The 21,807-nt window shown below is 37.3% G+C and overlaps 1 protein-coding gene across 6 annotated transcripts in view; it reads right to left on the bottom strand.

Annotated features, from left to right (window-relative positions):
* PPP6R3 (protein phosphatase 6 regulatory subunit 3) overlaps positions 1–21,807 on the bottom strand; it is a 58,137-nt gene that overhangs the window by 18,036 nt on the left and 18,294 nt on the right. For 4 of the 6 annotated variants that reach the window (XR_008437529.1, XM_053980217.1, XM_053980216.1 and 1 more), the window contains 10 exons: positions 10,359–10,591; positions 9,206–9,392; positions 8,266–8,403; positions 7,659–7,724; positions 6,567–6,679; positions 5,994–6,107; positions 5,193–5,322; positions 3,965–4,117; positions 1,904–2,053; positions 1,346–1,410 (listed from right to left, as the gene is read on the bottom strand). Coding sequence is in view for 5 of the 6 variants with exons in the window: in XM_053980217.1 (XP_053836192.1) it covers positions 1,346–1,410; positions 1,904–2,053; positions 3,965–4,117; positions 5,193–5,322; positions 5,994–6,107; positions 6,567–6,679; positions 7,659–7,724; positions 8,266–8,403; positions 9,206–9,392; positions 10,359–10,591 (1,349 nt within the window). In the remaining variant the exon portion in view is untranslated. The remainder of the gene's footprint in view (positions 1–1,345; positions 1,411–1,903; positions 2,054–3,964; positions 4,118–5,192; positions 5,323–5,993; positions 6,108–6,566; positions 6,680–7,658; positions 7,725–8,265; positions 8,404–9,205; positions 9,393–10,358; positions 10,592–21,807) is intronic. The other 2 variants (XM_053980220.1, XM_053980219.1) reach the window with 1 other exon arrangement.

Here is a 21,807-nt window from a genome sequence, read left to right as displayed (position 1 = left end):
TGCCTTGCCAGAAAGACTGGAATACAACTGTATCTTTTGTTAGCAAATGCTTATTAATCCCAATGAACCAAACAACTTTTACTATGTCAGATTTTCACTAGCAGAACGCAGTCACCCTTAAGCTTCTGGAGCTGCTTGAAATAATGTTAAGTGACAGAATACAAAGGGACTAAAAAAATACCCATTTCCTGAAACAGCTAAGCTAAAAGTACCCTTAAAGATTTACCTTTTACAGCTGGAGACACACCTCTACAAAACTGGATAAAGAAGTGAATTCATTACAAGTCTGTTTCCAGATAAAAGCACTACCTAAGGTTTGAAACACTATTTTCTTCATTAGTATTCCCAAATGTGAGACTAAATATTTAATTAAATCATTCATATGGTAAGTGCTGGATCAAGAACAGTCTTATCCAAGTAAAACTTTTAAGTTTTAGGCTGGAATTACAGAGAAAACTTCATATTTCTCTCCTACGAGAACCTAATGGCCAGTAAAGCTGGCGATTCTCTATAACCTCAGGAGAATTGATATAAAATGGAAGACTTTCAGGAGAGCATGTTTTCTACAGTTAAATTTAGTGCATTCCTTTTTCTATTTCCCCCCCACTCCCCTTCACCATCCTTATTTCCAGGTCAGTTACATTAACTATATATTTACTATCTGATTCACTTCAGATACAAATGTTTTGGGGAGTGGAACGGCCTCAACATTCCACTGAACCAGCAGCACTACCCCAGCTAGTCAATTCAATATTTTGACAGGTCAGAACTAACATTTACTGTTCAGTACCTCCAGAGGTAAAATTATTTGGCCTTCGTGAGAACATTTTACCACCTCAGGTGACAAGTGCAGATTTTTTTCTCCTGCTACAAAAACAGTTTCAGGCCATATTAGCTACTTGAAGCTTACATTCTTTCAAACACAAAATTTTAGAAGGTATTCTATTGCTGAGGAATTAGCTTTTACTATTTAGGAGTCTGATGCTCCCCAGTATGTGATATGCTTTGATGTGTTCACAAGTAATTCCCAGCTGCTTACTGGGGAAAAACATCTCCTGTCTCCTTAAGACTTACAGTATGCTTATTTTTTACTTGACTGTGGGTAAATTGTAAAGATCATAGTAATATCTTATATATGGCAAGAATGACAACTCTTGTGCTCCCAAAAGGCCAGAGGAAGAAGAATTAGAATGCTACCAAAAAGTACAAAAGAAAGCTTTAACCCAAATATTAACATACAAGGATTTTGGAAGTGGCTAGATCACTTCAGAATTGGTTACACATTCATTTCACAACTCAAGTCTGATTTAGACAATCCCAGGGAATGAAGAAACGAATTACTCACTGTTTCTTTTCATTCATCTCCCATGCTTCAAGTATTCTTTCTATTAATTGGCACTTAAGGAAGAGCTGTCAAAAAAGCAATAGATGGTTAGTAGTAGTAAAATGGAACACTATTTATGCATTTTACAGTGGATACTAAAGTCTGCAAGACTATTAATTTCAAGTTCAGGATCTATACTTTCATTAAAGGGTTGAAAGTTCACTAGTCAGATCACAACCAGAAACTAAAGCTAAACCTGTATTAATTCTACTCTGCTTTCTAAGTGCTGAGTTGTTGGAGTAGCATAAAGGTACTGAAATAGCGATTTTAAGCCTTAAAAATAGGAAGAACTTCAGGGGAAATAAATACTTACAGCTCTTCACCATGCTCACTATGGAGCAACAAAAAAAAATCTACTCTATGGCAGTTTCAGGTTTAACACCCTGAACTAACATTTTAAGTAAAACCAGAAAGACACTCTTTTTCATTCTATACATTAAGTAGAAAGGGGTGTAACTTTATGTAAAATTAACTGCATGGAAACGGGAAAATTCAGGAGACTCACAAAACACAACTTACATGTTTCAGTAAGAGATTGTCCCCACTGGAATCCTGATCTGTAATTGTACCATTTTCCGTGTTTTCAAGAGGACTTGCAAGAATCAATGCAATACAGATTTCTACTTGAGTATGCAAAAAGTTATTCCATGTATACTTAAAAAACATGTCCTGAAAAACAAATTCACCAAGGTTTACACAAACCAAGATCTTTTCATTAAACATAACCAACAGTCTCACCCACCTAATCATCTGAACGACTACACTGGAAGAAATCTTAAGTTTTACACTAAGTATTTTTGTACAAGAGAAAATTTGTGACCCACAAAAGCAGTAATTTTTGCTGGTTTTGTGAGTCACAAATACTTGCCATTTTCTGAATGCAAGGAATACTATACTGGATCAGAACAAGAATGCAACTAACTGGACTTATTGCAGGGGTGGCAAGTAATGCAGTTTCAGACTATGAAGACAGGGAGAAGTAATGTCCCCTACTTACATTCCTTCTGCCAGCTGCAGCCCAGAAAGTCCCACAGTCAGAAGTGTTATTTATTACTTTAGAAGTCCTTGACTTTGAGTTCACTTAACTTCCTAGTATCTACAATACCCTTCTATAAATGTGCTCCTTGCTTCAGTGAGATTCCTTATGAAATTGTATCTGTTTCAAACTCATCATCCCGTACCTCAGATAATCTAGAGGCAGTTTAACATTATTAACAAAGTACAAGACAAATACTGAGGTTGAAATACAATAAACAGCTTCCATTTAGTCAAGTTCCTGCTTCTCCACATTTTTTCTCTTAAACACAACTAAGACTTTTGTCAAGCCTAGTTATTTTAGGCTACTCACTGCAAAATTCAAATGACTGCTGATCACTGGTAAATCACTGGTAAAATGTAGTGAGTTCTGGAAATATGTGCAGTGATTAGAACAGTATTGAATAATTTTAGTCTCATTCCAAGTACAGCGAAAGGTCTTCAATCTATCTTCAGTCCTCCTAAACTAATGACAATCGCCCATAACTTTTCTGAAGTCAAGTCTGCTCAGTAAAACGTGCTCTTTCAGCAAACAGCATGAAGCACTGAGGTTGCTATGGCTACAATTACTTTTTTCTTATGTAAAACCTGCAACAGGAAAGTGTGTTCAAACCTCACTGAACATAGTTCACAAAATAATCTATTTACAAGAATATGCAAGCATTCATAGTATGTATGCTCCCTTAGACAATGGATCTAAGAAAAACTGCAGCTACAGTGAAGTCAGCTATTTGTATAAAAGTTAGTACCTGTCTGCAAACCCAATTGTGAAGAAAATTTGAGATGAAAACATTTCAAACACGCTGTATTTATTAATCGCGTACAGGAAAAAGGGGATTTGGACTAAAATCAGGAAGAGAAGGTATTTACACTTTAAGCTTGCACCTGCCAACTTAGAAGCTTACATATTGTTATTCAGTAACTAGCTTAAGTTCTATATTCTTTCAAGTTACTTTTTAATCAACCAGCATTTGGATTTCTTGGGTGAACCAAAACACAAAATACATCTGCTATAGTGGAAGTATGAAGTGGGAAGTACTCAAAGTACATGTTCACAGCAGCAAAGAGCAATGAGTTAGGTAACTGAGTTTGTTGTACACCACCTAGCTTTGAAGTTTGAAGGAGTACAAGCTACCAAAAATAACTGTTCCTTTACAGGACACTGCTGAGATACCGTTCCGTAGGCCACATATTAAGCGAGAAAAAGGGGCTTTGAGGGAACAACTTAGGGAAAAATTAAATAGCAATGAAGCCTTGAGCATGGCTGAAAACTCAAGAACATCCAGTTGAAAATAAGCTCATTAAGAAAACCACTTCACGTATTTATGAAGGTGTAGCAATAAGAACCATTCAACTGGTCAGAAGAAAACACTTCCCTCAGACAGATTAACAGTAAAATCCAATATTAAAAGTTCTTAAACCAAGCAACAGACATCACAATACAAAGGTGATGAAAAGTTAGGCTGGAAAATTATCTGCAGAGTCAGAAAAACCAGACAAGATCTCAACAGCAATCAAAAAATGAAGACAGCATAAAGTTCTTACCAGTATGACTCCTATGCTGTTAAGTTCTATAAGCTCCTGATTCACACTGCTTGTATTTGTCTGTAAAAGGCTAGATATTAATCTAATCACATTTAAACGTGTGTTTCCTACAGGTGGATCCAGTACACCCCAGGTTGTCTTCATGACACTTTTCTGAAAAAGAAAAAAGTTTAATACATAAACCCATAAAAATATCTTTTAAAAATTCAACTTATTATTTCTACATACAATAACTGAGTAGTGCTTAAAAATAGATACATTTAGTCCTTGAGCAACTGTCTTACCTTCATCCTACAAAACCCCCCTATTTTTAATTCCAAATACTGTAGCTTATTTTAATTCCACAGACAGGAAGCACTAAAATCAGTCACATGAAAGCTACAACTTAGTAAAAAAATTATTGCTAACTACAGACAGGATCTCAAAGTAGATGAACTCTACTCAATCTTGACAGGAATTACGAGATAGTTCCTCAGCAATAATTCTCATTCAATCCAGCTATTCTACATTACTACAATGTACAAGAACAGTTAGGTGGACAGTCTAGATATATTATAATGCCTCAGCAACCCTAACTTCATATATTTAAAAACAATTTCACGTTCATTTTTCTGTTAAAATCTGCAGCACCCAGTTCAGGGTGCACTGCTCCAGCTGAAATTCTGCCAGTGAAAATGTGAAAATGAATCACAGGTAAACCCCCCTATTTATACCTTTTTTTCATCTTTGGCAAGCACATGACAGAGGTAAGTTTATTAATCAGTTAAAAAGCCCAAGGAATTTAACATGCCTAGGGTGCAGAGATGTGTCATGGAGCTAATCTACTTGGGTCCTGGGAAAGTCAAGAGAAATGCACAAGCCTAATGTGGGCCATTCCAAAATTCCAAACAATTGCAGCATCTATAGTCCGTGTTTCCTATCCAGACTGGATTTCCAAACACAAAATCCTCCCTTGAGAATACATAGCAAATCTCCTTTTGTTGCGTTTAGAAAGGAGTAATTGCTCCAAGGTTACTTTGCTAATTAAACCAAGTTTGTGCTGGAAAAGCACAAAGCATTGCTGTTCATTATTACTGTTTGCCTGAGCCAAAGCACACAACAGGCTAGGAAGTAGCCTGGGTGCCTGCCTGAAAGTTGTCAGATTGGGTCTTGTTTATTATAATCTGCCTAAAACAGACACATGGTGAGTTCTGCTTCAATTAATTTGTTAACACAAGATTTCACTTACTTTAGGAGGCTCAAGTAGGAGCTCATGGAAGGATGAAAGTCGTGCTTTTATGGCTTCTAAAACACTTTTGTTGACAGAACATGTGGAATTGCTCATGCCTGGAGGACAGATCTCTATATGACCTTCAAATCTAAAATGCACATAAGCAGAATTTGGTAATTAGTACCAAAACTAGTTGTAAAACATCTCTGAGGTATGTAACAGTTCTGAAAGGATGTGAAAATAACGAAGAGGCAAAAAATGCAAAAACCTAGGGTTACACACAGATAAAAATTAAGTTTGGCATAATGGTTGAACAAGAGATTTTCCCAAACACTAGCCCTGGTATTTCTAGGTTTATTGTGCTTGAAATCCCCAAAGTAGTTTTGAGATTAAAAACTACATTTTAATTTGTTTTATTGAAGCAGCTAAAGAGCTTCATTTGTCTATCTGAAACGACATAAGTTGAATGTACCAGAGAGATCTGTTCAGCAGTTTCTCCAAATTAAGTTGCAATAATATTACACATAACTTTTAAAAAGTCAATATTCAGTCACTGCACTATACTTATTTAATTCTATTCCCTGTATCCAGAAACAAACTGATGAAATGTATTTAGTCTGATCTGTCTATTGGTACTCACACTAGATAAAGCTGCAAAAAGACCAGTCATTTCGTGAAAGTGCAGCAATGCCAACCACACTCATCTGATTTGCATTTTTACTCCTTCAGCTACAACAGGTCACAGAAATGGTTTGGTCTCAAGCACAAGGAAGGCATTTGCTACTGCAGGCATAAACTGAGTGAAATAATAACACTTACGTCTGTCGTCTTGTCTCAAGTAAGGTCAAGAGGATTTGGATTGCACTGACAATTGCAGATTCATTTTTTTCTTTATGAAAAACATTAGACAGAAGCTGCTCTATTATTTCTTGTCTGAAAAAGAAAAGTATTGGTAACAGATGAAACCACTTCAGGATAGCTGTTAGCAGAAGTAACTACTATTTGCCCACATAAAAAAAGGGAAAATGGAATACAGAATCTTTTCTGGCAGAAACATTCACTTAGATTAACTTAAGTAACAGAACAAAGCTGAAGTTTCCCATATTTAGTCTGCATGGTATCAAGCTGACCTCCACACATAAGGTATCATTCAATTGGGCAGCACAGGAAATAATTTAGTGAGACAACTTCTCTCCCACATTCCTCACTAGAAAATCTTCCAGGTGTCCTCTGCTTACTTGCCAAGTTATTTTTCACTGCACAAACAGAAGACAGGCAGTCAAGAAAATTAACCTAAAAAGAGCTTGCCATTTCTGAAGGTTTTCAAGGTCAAAAGTTAAAAACTAGTTTCTTATGAAGTGAGAATAAAATTAAAAATTCAAACCAACTTACTTCTCTAAACTTGCAAGCAGTGGATCTGCTTCTGAACAGTTATGTACTTGTAGCATCTGGTCTCTGCTTAGACGAATAATTTCACAGAGTGACTGCGATGCATTTGAATGCCTCTGAAACAGAAAAACAGCACTTTGCACTACAAGAATAATAACATGCTAGATGCTAATTCTTCAGTTAAAAAAGGTGAAAGTTTCAACATGAACAAGAACTCTCCTACTCAAAAAACATTCAGGCAGTAGCTTTATGCCTTAACTAACCTTTAACAAAAAAAAAAACAAAACAAAACAAAAAAAAAAACAAACAAAAAAAAAAAAAAAACAAAAAAAAACAAAAAACAAGAACAAAAAAAAAACAAAAAAAAAAACAAAAAACAAACCTTGAAGCACGAGGCAAGAATTTATTTCCAACATTAAGGTGGCAAAACATGAGAGCTGAATCTTCCAACAACTCCAAGTATGCCTAAGGCTTTGATATGGATCTCAAAAAGGGGGCAGGGAGGTGAACAAAACCACATAACCTTTCTCAAATAACCACACTTAATACAGAAATCAACTTACTGAAAAAAGCAAGCAGAAAACAGTAAAACTAAGAGTTCTAACACCATGTTGTACAGCTGAACAGATAGACCCAGGAGAGTACCACTGATGCCTTAAGTTTTAGCTTTTCTATTTTTCAGATCCTGTACTGCACTAGTGTGTAAGTGAACTTCATATAGTGTTAGCAAGCTCTCTTCACAGTTTAGTCAGACAAAATCCTTCCAGGCCTGAGAACCAAGGTCACCATCACAGCCTGAGGCCTGAAAAGTATCAACAAAAGTAAATCGAGGGGAGAAGCAAACCAGGGCAGCATAACTTCATTATCTCAAGCTATAATTGGACGATTAACCTCTGATATGCAAATAGACCAAACTTACATCTGTCTGAGAAAACTCATGACCGCCATCCACCTTGGGTGTAGCCTCTGCAGGGCTCCTGCACTGCCCAAGGTGTATCTGTTAAAGGCCTTTAATAAACACCCACTTTATTCTCTAACTCTGTCTAGCCTCTGCGCTAGGTAGCCAGTCCAAGACATCATCAGACCAATACTTACATCTTCGTCTTGAGATGGGTGTACGATTTCTACAAGCCGCTGGATAATTCTCTCCTCATTCAGCCACTGTAAAAATGTTTGTGGATGTTAATATGAATTTTTCCCAAGTGAATTAATTAAATGTACTCATGAAATTGAAAGTAGCCTTTGGACAACTGCCACAAGTCATAATGTCAATACTTCTAATAAGGATTAACAATACTTCAGAACAAAAAGAAGAAGTAAAATCAGCATTTCTGAGCCACAGTAAAAAAGAAAATCTTAGGTTAACGTCAAAAAACTTTGATGCCAAGGTGTGTTTGGTAAGGTTCAAAACAATTTTAAAATTGCATCTGCAGGTGTAAGTTAGATACCAAAGACTGGGGAAGAGACCAGCCACTCGGGTTCTAAGTTGTCCCCATCAGCAGTGGGGTTTCACTGGAAAAATACTGGCAGCTCAGAAAAAAAAACCCAAAACCAAGAACAAACAAACAAACAAAAACCACAAACAAACCCCCACACATCTAATTTCAGCATATTCAAGAAATAAACTTAGTAAAGCCAGCAGAAGTTAAGTCAGCTTAGAGTTCACACATGTCAAACCAAAGGTCTGCAATATTTTACTTACATTTAGCACTTCTTGCCGGGGCTGTGGAGGTTCTATGCAAGTCAGTAGCCTGAGCAACAAGTCCATGATAGCAGAGGTCCCTATGTGCTTAACAATGAGGTCTACAAAATCATGCTTCCTCTTTAAAAAATCTACAATCTGGAAATGAAAAAGTAAGCTTATATTTGCTTCATGTATTTTACATGATAAATTACACCAGTCACTTTCCATTTCATTTTCCTATCAAAAATAGACAAGAATTTCTTAAATTTCTGCCACTTAAAGCCTGCAGTGCAAAACAAGATAAAATAAAACCCAGGCACAGGGCAGATCCATACTACAGGCAGTGTGTCCTGGGTCTCCTTTCAATCCCAACTGGCTGACCATAACCTACTTATAATCCAAAGCAGAGTCAGGTTTTCTTTTTGATATGAATCAGTCTCATCTCTGCTTAGTGGGCAAAGCTCAACACAGCAAAACTCTTAATACAAACAGTATCTCAGGTTTGAGAGTCAAGTCATTGCATCTGTTTGCAGTATTGGACCACATACACTGAGCACAAGAGCATTTCTGAGCAAGGACTCCAAATGTTTCTCTCCTTGTTCTAAATAATTCTTCACACCAAGTCAGGACCACTATCACTGATTCAAGTAATTTACATTTGCTTTTAACAGCAATAAATGCAAATATGATCATATAAAACAGAGCTAAGGCAAAAGGTAGGCACTCAAACATTCACTGCATAAATAGCTCAGGCAAATCTGAATCAAATACATCTATTCATCCAAGTGTATTTTTTTAATCGTGTGCATAATGAAAAGGTGTCTTCAGCTAGTGTGGAACCTGAATGCTCTCTTTTGACTCTGCTGCTATCCCTCAATTGTGTATCTTAAAGCAGAATTGCTGAGTTCCACAGCTTTATTAGAGCACTTGTAAAATAGGTGAGTTTACAAACAGTTACCTGTTCTGGTTTTCTGCTGATAAGAATACTTAACACCTTGCTGAAGAAACTGGCCAGTAGGGGGTTTAGAGGAGATTCATTTAAGAGGAAGCTGTACAGTTTCAGGAGTAAGGATTCTTCTTCTCCCAACCTATCATTGATCTGTGAGACATCTGATGTAAGCAGCTCACATGATATGTTTGGGTATCTGGGAAAAAGAAAAAATTTTCCATCACTCATACATCAGAACTCTCATACTTCCACCTCTGAATTCAGAACCTGGTAATGCATCTGATTAAATTTTCAAGCAGGGGTGGTCTACACTAAAGTAGCAAACTAACACAAAGTAATAAAACTGCACATTCAGCCTATAAGCTCTGTTTTCATTTAAGAAGGGCACTACTTCAATCTTCAGTAGCAACAGAACACTTTCTGAAAAAGGAGATAGTAAGCCTTCATTTCAAGATCTATTGTTAAATCTATCTCTTCAAGTACTGACTTCTAATTTGCTTCAATTTCCAACTCTACTAGAAACAGGAGGCTTGGTTTTTCAGAAATGGTGAAGTTCTGCAGCTAAGAGTGTAACTTATTTCACATTATTTTAACACACCTTTTAAGAAAAAAAGCCCCTTTCTGTACAGACAACACTAAAATAGGCCAAAAGCAGTAGAAGTGCTTTTCTACAAATCTCTAGATGGATTTTGAGCTTGAACCTTCTCAGTAAGCCAGAAGTCATGGCCATACTCTGGAAAGAAAAGCATCAGCATTGAGACCTTAAGGACATTGTTCCAAGGAGTATCACAAATCTTCTAAAAGGTATCTTCAAAACATCTTACAAATCAACAAAACAAAGCTAACCATTCAGTTATACTACCCAAAAAGGGTTTTTCATTCAACTATTTTCTTAAACACAACTATAGGAAACTTAATATGAATCCTGGTTGAACCTTTTTTAGCAACTCCTTTGGACATGAACTGGTTTTGAAAGCATTTGTGGATAAGAAGCTTCCATTACTTTTAAGTTCTATGAAGCCTCTTGAAAACATACTTAATCTCAAACACACCAGTACTGTACTATACACCAGCACACAGGGATTCACACTATCAAATTAACTAGACTTATTTAGTCCTCTTTCCATCTTCCAAATCTCCCCCACCCCAAAAGTTTTCCTACTTATATCGAATTTTTTCATCCATGTCTTGAGGTGGCTCTTCAATAATAAATGAAACTAAGTCTTCCAAACATTCTGACTTCAACAGAAACTCTATAAGTTTGCGATTCTGAGCCTTGCACTCCTGTAGAACATCCTCTTCATCCATCAATTCCTTCAGTGTTACATCTTCTCTCTCTAGAAGGGTATCTATGTGTGATGATGAATGGAGATCAAATTTCCAAAACATGCTGGTCTGTGCAAGAAGAATAGCAATATATTAGCAGTAGGCATTACTCTAACATCCAAAAGGTAAGAGTTAGGCAGGGTTTTACTTATATGAGAGGAATGTACTGATTTCGCATTAAAGAAAAAGGTATGAAATTTGCTTTTCCCATTCCTTGTTTTTAATCTATGCATTGAGTCACAGATTCAGAGCTATTTCCTCAGCAATTAATCAAGCTGGGCGAAGAGGAAATGGACAGAGAATAACTGCACTGAAATACCACCCCCACCATTGAACAAAACATCTATAAAGGTAGAGGAATTAAAAGAATTTTAGCTTGCAGGCAGCACACTTCAGAAAGTGGGAACTAATTTCAACACTATGCTAATTGTCCCTGCCTCCACAAACTTGACAGAGGAGGAATAGCAAAGGCCAAGATGTGTGACACGAACACGCCAAGGGCAGTGGCCCCAAGCCCTGAAACACTCCAAGAGGCTGTAACAGATCTGTAAGAATGAACAACTTCACCTATAAAATGCTTTGGCACCTCTATATTAATTCTGTTCCTCGAAGACACCTTTTGAACAGTTGCTACTGAGACAACTGCGCCATCAGAAAAGAGTATTTCAGTCTACAATATATCCAATAAATTCTTGCTTTCACCTCTCATTAAGCTCCATACAAACACTTAATTTCCCTCCAGCCCTGAAAACAAGGCTTTCACATGACATTTGACCTCTGACACAGTATTAACTGGGCTTATATGAATGCAGATTTTAAGTGGACTGAAAAGAGATACTAGAATACAGTAAGAAAAACTTTCCTTTCCTTACAATTGAAAGCAGCAGTTTTGAGAAGCACACTTAAAGAAACACTCCTTTTGCTCCTTTAGTAAATAATTTCCAAATGTGAAAGATTAAATTAATATATTAGTTACTGCTGTGCATTAGCAATATCAGCTGTGAGGACACGTAGTTAAGGCAAGGAATTTCAGTGAACAGTATTATTTTAGCAAGGACATTTCTGTCAACTGTAGGCTGTATACAGGAGTAAGCTTAAAAGGCAATAATCCAACTATGCTGTTATCATACACTCAAAACACCCCATAAATACAGAATAGAAATACCCAATGCTTTTTGAACTAAGAGGCAGCATGTAAGCTCTTCCAACTTGAAATTGATTCAGCATGCACACTACAGCTACTTAGAACAGCATTGTGTCAAATTTAGTAATTGAGCAGTTTGGAAACAGAAACAGCCTGAAGGATCTAGCAAAACCTTTGTGTGTACAATCTTTCCACTAGCAAGACTTTCAGTATTCAGCATAAATATTATAAAGCTTGGTATATTCACTTTCAAGACATTTTAATTGCTTTGAGGGTTTTAATTGTTGCTTTAACCACTACATACTGATCACCTTACTCTGCTTGACCTTTTTTCAGAAGCTGTAACATTCATAACTGGCCCTAGATTACACAGCTTTCTGTTTATAAAGTCATGGATTCAAATAAAATCAATCAGGCAATGTATAGATTTATTTGACTGCAGTACTGGTACTAATCTAACATCCCGTGCAAGTATTAAATTATTAGGAAGCAGAAAAAAACCTATTTTATACTAGAAGTATTAGTAAACTTTCAAGCAGGGTTTAACATACCTGATCTTACAAATTAGCTTAAATCAACTTATACATTTATGAAAAACACTAGCTTGTGGGTAATGCAAGCTACACACAAACTTACTGTCAGGAAGTGAAAATAGTGCATTATTAAAGCCAGAGGATATTTTTGATTGGGATTTTTAAACCTCTAGAAAGTAGATCAAATCCCTCCCCTTGCCCCAATTAGTGAAAGTACCATGCTCATAAGTAACCACTCTCAATGCTAATTCAAGATGTAAATACCTCCATAGTGATTAATGCTCATTTCAGTAGCTTCAATGTATTTCTCAGTCAGTATTTTCAAGAGAAATTCAACAATGGAAAAGAGCAATAACAAAAAAAGAGGCGTACTACTGCAAACATGTTACTGCATTATTTCACAAACTGTCTCCCAGGCAAGCTCCTTTAGGGGCTGTTCCCTCAATATGTCAGGTGCCGGCCACAGATTATTCCATCACTTCTTAACAGGAGCCCAGGTCCTTTGAAATAAGGAAAAATAAACAACATAAACTGTGCCAAAGGGAAAGTCAAGGAACCCTGAAGAGAAGAGAATTTTCTTAGGCATTATTACTGACAGTAATCTAGAATCAGCCTAGCATAGTTTAGATTGGAAGTTTTAAAATCAAAACATGTTACTACTATTTTTCTCAAAGCCTACTGTTCTACCCTCCCTCCCAAAATCTACTAATTCTGAAATTCTGTATCATCATCATGCTTTTTCAATTTTCAGTCCTATTAACAGCATCAGCATTAGGCCTTCTGTCCAAAACCCTCAAGTGTGCTCATTCCAAAACTTCACTTCCTGCAAATTTAGAAAAAACTCAGTAGGTCAAATGGGTTGTATTACTCCCAATGTTACCTCACTTTCAGTCAGAGCAGAAAAAGACATCTGGACTTAATGCAAGATATAAAAGACTTCCAAACACGAGACATGCTCAAGATTAGAAACTACAAAATAATCCAGGATGATGTAAAAACTCACATGTGGAAAGACAAAATATGTTAAAGTTGGTAAAGATGCTGCATGTATTTAACTGTCTTTGATAACATGTTCATTTTCTAGAATCTCTGGAAGTTCCCAGTAAGCAAGACTGACATCCAATTCATTAAACAGTACTTAGAAAAGTTTACATGAACTTGCTGATGCACAACTTACGACAATTCAAGATCCTGAATGACATCTAATATCCGTAAAAATATTGGTTTGTTTTCTTAATATTGTTAACAGATTCTTCTCTGAATTAATGCTAAATAGCATTCCATGTAATAAATACTTAAATCTGAAAAGAAAAAAGCAGTTCAACAAAGCAAAGAAAACCTGCTTTCAATTGCTGCCATTCAGGTAACTGAAATTCTCACTTGTATTATGTGCAAAATGGAAGAAAAAGCTTAGAAATAATCCTTTCAGACCAAGAAGGAAAATGAAATCTTCCATCTGTTACAGGGAAAGAAAACCACACAGGTATTTTTAACAGTAACTCATCAGTGGATCTTTCCGGAGGTCAAGTGCTTAAGTGGCATTTCCATTAAAAAAAGTTGGTAATAGTTGTATCACAAAATCTCTTAGGTACCTTCAAGTGATGGTAGCTGTCACACGCCTTTCCTGAATAGCCATATTCCTGTTTTCAAGCTACCAGACTAAGATGTGAATTCCAGTCAGAGAAGCATATGGTTTTGGACAACGTCTCCTATACTGAACCTTCTACAAAACAGATTAACAAGTCTTTAAGGCATTCAGAAGTCTTTCCAGTAAATAATAAAACTACAGTAAGCTGTTCCTTTGAGTTGAACTTTTAAGCATCATACTTAGGTTAAACAAACATGAGAAAGGTGTTTTACACTGAGTTCCTTCCAACTCAGTACCTCAGATTTCCATATAAAAGTGAGTAGTGGCAGCTCCAAGCAAACATGGGCATCTAGACCAGTGTAAAAGGAAAACCAGAAGGATTTCAGTTGAAGGCTATTTACCTGATAACTACATAGATGTTAAAGGCATATACACAGAGCTTTACTCAGGAACTTAACAGATTTTACTGCAATGCCCAGTTTCATTTTTCAAGCAAGTGTATCAGTATCAACCTGAAGATTCCTTAGTAAGTGAAATTCTGAAAAATGCTATATATAAAGTTGTAACAATTACTACATTATAAAGAACTCAGAATCTGACACTTTTCTTTGTGCACTACTGTGTTTTCTTACTATAGAATTCAAGTACACAGATGGAAAAGAAAATCAGTTACTTTTGCACCAACAAACACTTCCACAATTGAAACACATCTTAAGTGATGCAGCCTACTTCAGCAAAACAGGACTTATAATTTCTGTGCAGCAACTAGCAAAAGCCAGCCTAGTTGTTGGATGCAAGGAGAGCAACCACCAAAGGAGTCCTTGATTTTAGTATGATCTTGCACTTCTTAATGAAACAAGCATTTCCAATGCAAAGAATCCCTTGCATCCTAAAAACCAAGTAGGTAGGGAAGTTTAAGGAATAATAAAGTAACAGTGAAGATAATTTATTAAGCTTCTATCATGAAAAATTTTGGTAGGTTATCTTCTAATACCTTCAAACACATTAAGAGATTTATTTCAAATGCCAAGCATGCCCTTCTGCCAGCTTCATATAACCTCACCTAGTTACTATCTAGGTATGTTTAGTGAGATTCCAGTTTAGGCCAGGAGGTCCCCTTCCTCCAATCAGTGGACAGCAATAAGACACTGTCCTAGCATTTATAAAGTGCTTATTTTGACACTGAAAGTGGACCATTTGTTCAAAACAAAACTAAGTATGAATGCATCTCTGAAAAAAATTTAGAGCCGAAGAGAATTACCAGTGAAAGAAAATAACAGAAGACACTCTAGCTGCTACTTTTTAAACTGCCTGTTGTACTCAGCAGAGCATCACCCACTATAAACTTGCTGTCTACAACTGCCTGTCCTAACCTATTTGGAATAAATTTCTTTTCAATCAGAGCAGTGAGGTTCACTGAGTACTATTAGCTACAAAGATGTAAGTTGGTGTTCAAAATCCCTCGATTTAATTACACTGCTTTACAATTACACCCAGCAATCACAAAAAAAAACTAGATGCAGTAATAAGCTTTCATGGTACAGTTGCCACATTTCTTAAACAAAATGTAAGATCAATTTCATATAGAATACAAGTCTGAAGTGAATACAAAATAACATGCAGCTGTTTCTTCAGTGTCAGAACAGCTTACTCACATCACAAACCTGAGACCTAGTGGAAAAGAAATACTTCATTACTTATAATAAGCTAGTGAAGTTTCAAAGAAACTCTTGTGGAGAAAGGAACAAATAAATGATTTGAAATTAATAGGAATTAAATAGAAAAGAAAATAGAAAAACCTCTACCTCAACAGTTTAACACATACTTCTGATACCATGCACACTCCTTCCTAGTCCACAGGCATAACAAACTAGAAGAGATATTAAAAGGGAAACAAAACCAACCAACAATTCCTTCATGGAAGGCTGGGAGACCTTGTGAAGGTTGGCTGCACTTCTTTCCACAGAGCAGGATTTCTGGATGTTTCACCCTCTTCTCAGCCACTGCTGGACACAGGGGGCTGCAGAGTGGGAGGTTACCAAGGATCTCTGACCTTCCTGCAAAATTGCTGCCTCTGTCTCATGCAGGGGAGCCCAGAGACAAGATGAAGAGCAGGCTGAAGCTTAGGCACACGAGGGGAGGCCGAGGGCAGTCCCTGTGTCCAAGGAGCAGCAGGAACAGGGAAGCGATCCCTGAAAAGGGGACCTTGGTCTACCTAAGCCTCCCTCTCCCACATGAGCACATCTCTCAGGCCACAGTCTCCCAAGCTCCCAGGACAGCCATAGTTGGCCATATACTGCAGCCAGAGTGGCCTCCTGATGCCATGACAGGATTCCTTCCAGACACTATAGTCTTTCCTTTGCTAACTACTATACTTTCAGAGGGTAACTACATCCTCTTGAGAGGAATGCAGGAGATGCCATGTGGCAGTCTTTCCCTCACTGTGAGAAAAACATGCCAGAAAACTGGATGAAGACAGTGATCTCCTAACACGCTCTTTAACAAGGTGCCACCTCCTACTGAGGCAAGTTATTAAAGCAGGGACTTTAATTTCTCTATCAGTCATGAGAAGAAGGAGCCTGCTATTGTGACAGAACAGTTAAGAAATGAAGTGAAATCACTTCTACCCTTATTTATCAATCTCAGCTGCACTCCTATCTAGGTGAGAACTAGAAAAACACATCTGTGGATGAGCCAGCAGATTACCCTTGTGGCCACGAAGGACAATGGTATCCTAGGGTGCATCAGGAAGAGTGTGGCCAGCAGGTGGAGGGGAGGTGATCCTGTCCCTCTATTCAGCCACATCTGGAGTGAAGTGCTATGGTCAATCTAATCGCCATGGTTCAAGCAAGAAAAGGCGTTACTGGAGAGGGATCCAGCAGAGGCCACAATGATGGGCTTGAGGTCTAGAGCATCACTTATGAGGAGAGACTGTGAGAGCTGGGCCTCTTTAGCCCAGACAAGAAAAGATTGAGAGGGCATCTCATTCTTGTATACAAATATCTAAGCTGGGTCCCAAGATGATGGTGCTGGACTCTTTTCCATGGTGCCCAGCAACAGGATAAGGAGCAATGGCCATAAACTAAATGACAAGAAATTCCACCTCAACATGAGGAAGAACTTCTTTACACTGAGGGTGGCAGAGCACTGGAACAGGCTGCCCAGGAAGGTCTGGAGACAATCAAACCCTACCTGAGTATGCTCCTGTGTCACCTGCTCTAGGTGACCCTGCCTTGGCAGGAGGGTAGACTAGATGATCTCCAGAGGTTCTTTCCAACCCTAACTATTCTGTCATCCTATGATTTTTTATATAATACATTATATATATACACACACATATCATGTGCATATACTCTCCCCCTTATGACTGAATGCCCCAATAATCTATAGCTTTGACATGAAGTATGTAAATAAATCCAAACTAGTTCAAGTTTAGTCCAAGACACCAATCCCTCAAAATTCAAGAGGTCATACCTGTTCAACAGAAGTACAAAAAGCAGGTGAAATCTACAGTCTGCAATGAATTGACAAGAGCAACGCCATACCAAATAACAACTATATCCCCATCAATTCCTACACTATCTCAAACCACAGGTTACTAAGTGTTAATAAATAAAGATCTTAATTACATGCAATAATTACAAATTAAGACACTAATCCCTCCTGCCCAAGTAGAGAAGATGCATCGTGTTCTAGTCATTTCACATCAACTGCCAATTACAAATTTAAAATATCCACTGGTCACAGAATTCAGTTAGATTTTTTCCTATTCTGAATTCTTCCAATTAGCTTCAAAATGAAAATGAAGATACTATTGCACTAAGAAATGCACATGACTCCATAATAATATAAAGTGCAAGCTAGCTCAACAATGCAGAGGTACCCAGAAGATACCTTTGCACTGGAACATGAAGTTTAGTACCAAAAAAATCAGTTGCAAAAGACAGTATTGCTTCGGTATAATAATCTATAAACCTCACTCATATCTACTATATGTCAGTTCATGAACATATTTGCTTTGAAACTTTCAAAAAGGTTGGGCAGCAGATACACTTCCTGGCACAAAAGCAAAACACTGTAAAACAAACAGAATATCCACAACTGTGTGTCTGGAACACCCCTGATTGTCACAGTAAACCAAAGTAGGGTGGAGAAAGATAGTGAAAGAGCAGGGTAGGTTAAAAGACAAAAGTTAGAATCAGCCAGCTAGAAAGTAGTCGGAAAAAAGCTGCAAGAAAAGGAAGGCATGGCCACAAAGCCTGAACTGAAGAAGGAACTCCAACTTAGAAAGTGGTAAATGTGAACTTACAAAATCAGGTGACTTTAGTGGACATCAGGGACATGAAAAGCTTAAAATTTAAGTGGTTTCTGAATGCCTTAGGATAAGGCTTTATAGATGCAGAAGCTAAATCTACTGCTGTAGGTGAAGTTTAATAGTTTCTTACCTGTTAAAACACAAAAGTTTTTAAAGGTTAAAAAATCAGAACGTTTTGATTCTCTCAGGCTTCTTGCCCATTACAGGGTATCCTGGCAACAGCAAAAATATCTTTCAATCTACAGTACTAGCAGATTAGCAGGACTGAATTAGCATTGAATTAGATGAAGCAGATTTCTTCCTACAACGACAAAAAAGAATTGTATAATTTAATATTGTTAATAGGTTCTATTCAATAGCTTGACAACTGCATAAACACTAAGGACTGTTTTGCAACAAATATAACACGTGAACAGAGGAAAGAAACAACTTGCTAGGAAGAAAAGTGTCCCTTCATCAGAGCATACACTGAAAATAAAATGAAAAGCAGCATGTCATCTGAAATACCTATTTACTTTTAAATCAATTTTAACATTTCCTTCCATTTTTGAGAGTCAAAGAAGAAACTTCATCTTCACTGAAATGAAACTGCCTTTATAATCTGTAATTCACTGAAATCTAACACAAATCCAGACTTTAAAAAAAAAAACCTATTAGCAAATTCCCATAAAATAACATCTTCAGATCTGGAAGACCTGAAATGCCCATTACTAGACCTTTCTGCAGTAGTTTTTTCCTATCTTCATAACTATTCCCTTATATTAATGTCATTTATCCACAAACCTACACAGAAATAAACTAAGAAGCATTAAGAATGCCTGTTAGGTTGGCACAAGTCTATAAAGAACTCAGCCAGTTTCCATCTGGAAACAGGTCAGCTTCAAAAAACCCAACAGATACCACATCCAGGCTTCCAAAGTAACAAGGTAAATTAAGAGAGCAGTCAGTCACCATTATGAAAATCTCTACTTCTGATAGTTTAATGTTACTTTGCTTTACACTGAAGTATTACGAGCTCTATTTAGTATCCTTAACTTACTTCAAACTGACACTTACCTGTCTGTACTCTAGTCAACACCAAACAAGCAAGAAAAATCACCCTACAAAACTGCTTTTTCTTTCCAATTAGCTGTTTGTAGTAGTTGCAGGAAGAATTTCTGAAACAAAAATTCACCTTCACTTTCCAGCACTTTGAGGGGCTTTTTGATTTTGCTTTTAACACAGGTTTCAAGCCACACAATTCTTCAGTTTCTTTTGGGAACATGGGTAATACTGTTTATGGAAAATAAAGTACTAGCAACTAAGAAGGGTAGCAAAATTAGTGGCATGTTTATTAACTCAGGTCAGTGACTACCCAGTATTTGGCATATTCAACTAAAAAACCCAAACTATTCACCTCAGTAGCTTTTCAAGTATTCTGCCAAATTATTAATTGTATTAATTTTACACCTTCCATGTTAAAGATAAGGAGCTGTGTCTTCAAAGCTGTTTTTTGATCTTTGCAGGTGATTTAACAGATGGTCTGTGTCAACCTAAAGATCATAGAGTCAAAGAATACCTTCGGTTGGAAAGGACCTTAAACATAATTTCTCCGGTTATTTTAGCAACCACCATACACATGAACTGAAGCTCAGTGTAATGCACTGACCATAATTCTCTTAAAGGTCTTTTAAATGCATTTTTCCACCTGCAGACCTTGAGGTCTCCATGCCTGACAGACCTGCCAATACCCTGTGAGTCAAGTGATGAACTAGAGCAGAAAAATTAAACAAATTTTCTGGACTCAGTTCACTTCACTGAAGTTTTGTAGGTTATTGTTCCTGCATTTTAGAAGCGCACCTATGTTCCAAAGCAGAGCTCCAAAAAGGAAGAGAACATCACTTCTTCAATTATGTCATGTGGAAAAAAAGTAAGAAACCTGCTTAGGTTAATGCACTTTCAGAAGAGTTTACACATTCTTAAGATCCACAGATTTAAATTGCTAGTGGAACTATCCAAATGAAAACCACTATTATTACTCCCCTTACAAGAATGTCTTTGTTATTTCTCTACTCTGCTTTCTGTTTAAAAGACTTCAGTGTCTAAATACCATTGTCTAACACCAGAACAGTTGGCTTCTGAATTCAATACAGCAGGATTACACAGTAAGTTAGAGACACCAGTGTAACCAAAATTAGCAAGATACTTGGAGTGCATGTATTACAGCATACTCTGTGAAGGGTGTACCACCAGAACCCTGCTCTGGTCAATCAGGACTTTTTCAGTCCACCTCAAAATCTGCAAGAGTATAGAGGTTGGTCTAAAGACTGACTTACACTTAGTGGTACATGTGGTTCATTAACTCAGACTGCTCCTCTCTGCAGGACAGATTAGGTACTGCATTATGAAAAAAGGGACAAACCCCCACCCCCAGAAACTCACAAAAGGTCTTCCCATAAAGCAATGTAAAAAAAGAATCACCTGACTGGATGAGGTTCAAGTCTATTTAAATCTGGCTTTCCTACATCCAGGGATGGCTTGCATTCAGCAATAGTTCAGCCAAGTTAATACAGTCCTGTCACGAAGAAGTATCCAGTGATGGAAGGTTAAAACCTTAGACCTGAAGGTAACATGCAGGATGAAAGTATTGTCATGTGTACAGATGGATTACATTCAAACACAGAACTATGAAGAGTCATCACAACCAGGACCAGATCCATGTTCATGTTTATGTAATACACCCAGAAAATAAAGCAAGGCACAACTACCCAGGGTAGGATCCACCTTCACATGAAACACAATAGCACGGCAAAGTCTGTTTTAAGTAGTACGTAAAAAAGTTTATTCACGCATTTTTAGATAAGAGAAGCTAACCACTATGTGACCAGTTGGCATAAAGAGGACTAAACTAATTTTATTAATGCTGCATGAACTAGGCTATGTCTGTTTCTAAAACCAATCCCATCCATCTCTATTGGCTCAAACACTGAAACCAAACAAATGTCTCTATGAATAGAAACCAATGCAACATTTGTGCATCCTGGTAGAAGAGTGCAGGAACTGCAAAGCTCCTGAATAGTGCTGCTCTTACAGTAATTCTCTGCATGCATTAACTTATATAACTTCATATATCTGAAATAAAGTTGTTACATAAGCTTGACAAAACCATTAGCAGAACACCAGCATCTCTTCTCGAACATAAGGGCCTGGACTACAGTTAATAAAGGGAAGCATAGGACATGGGATGGTTTAGTTCTGTCACCTCTCTAGGCCAGAAAAAGTCCAAGAATTTTTATGCAACACACATGGAAAACAGCTGAAGTACAAAATAGTAGAATCTTTTCCCTTCTTCCACTGGCTAACTGGCCCAGAAAGATTCCCCCAGTGAAATTACAGGATAGCAACACAAAACTGTTTAATGTAACATTCAGGCAGAGCACTATGAAATCATAATTTAAGACTCAGCAGTGTTCCCTACCACAACTCTCCAAATGCCAGGTGAGAAAAATCAAAGTAATGGAGGGGAAGGAAAAAAAAAAGAGAGGGGGAAAAAAAAAGAAATCTAAGGAGCACTCCTGGTGAGAATACTCACGTGTTACCACATGATCAGGAACATTCTCTTCCCAAAACCTTTAAGTAACCCCTTGGACAGATGGTTCTCAAAGAAACTTGACCTGAAAGTGCTGTCCACAACCGTCAACTTGGTAGTAGTGAGAGCTGAAGGGC

The sequence above is a fragment of the Vidua macroura genome, chromosome 6, assembly GCF_024509145.1.
Source record: "Vidua macroura isolate BioBank_ID:100142 chromosome 6, ASM2450914v1, whole genome shotgun sequence".
In the NCBI taxonomy this organism is placed as follows: domain Eukaryota; kingdom Metazoa; phylum Chordata; class Aves; order Passeriformes; family Viduidae; genus Vidua; species Vidua macroura.
This window is presented reverse-complemented; position numbering and strand designations above follow the sequence as displayed.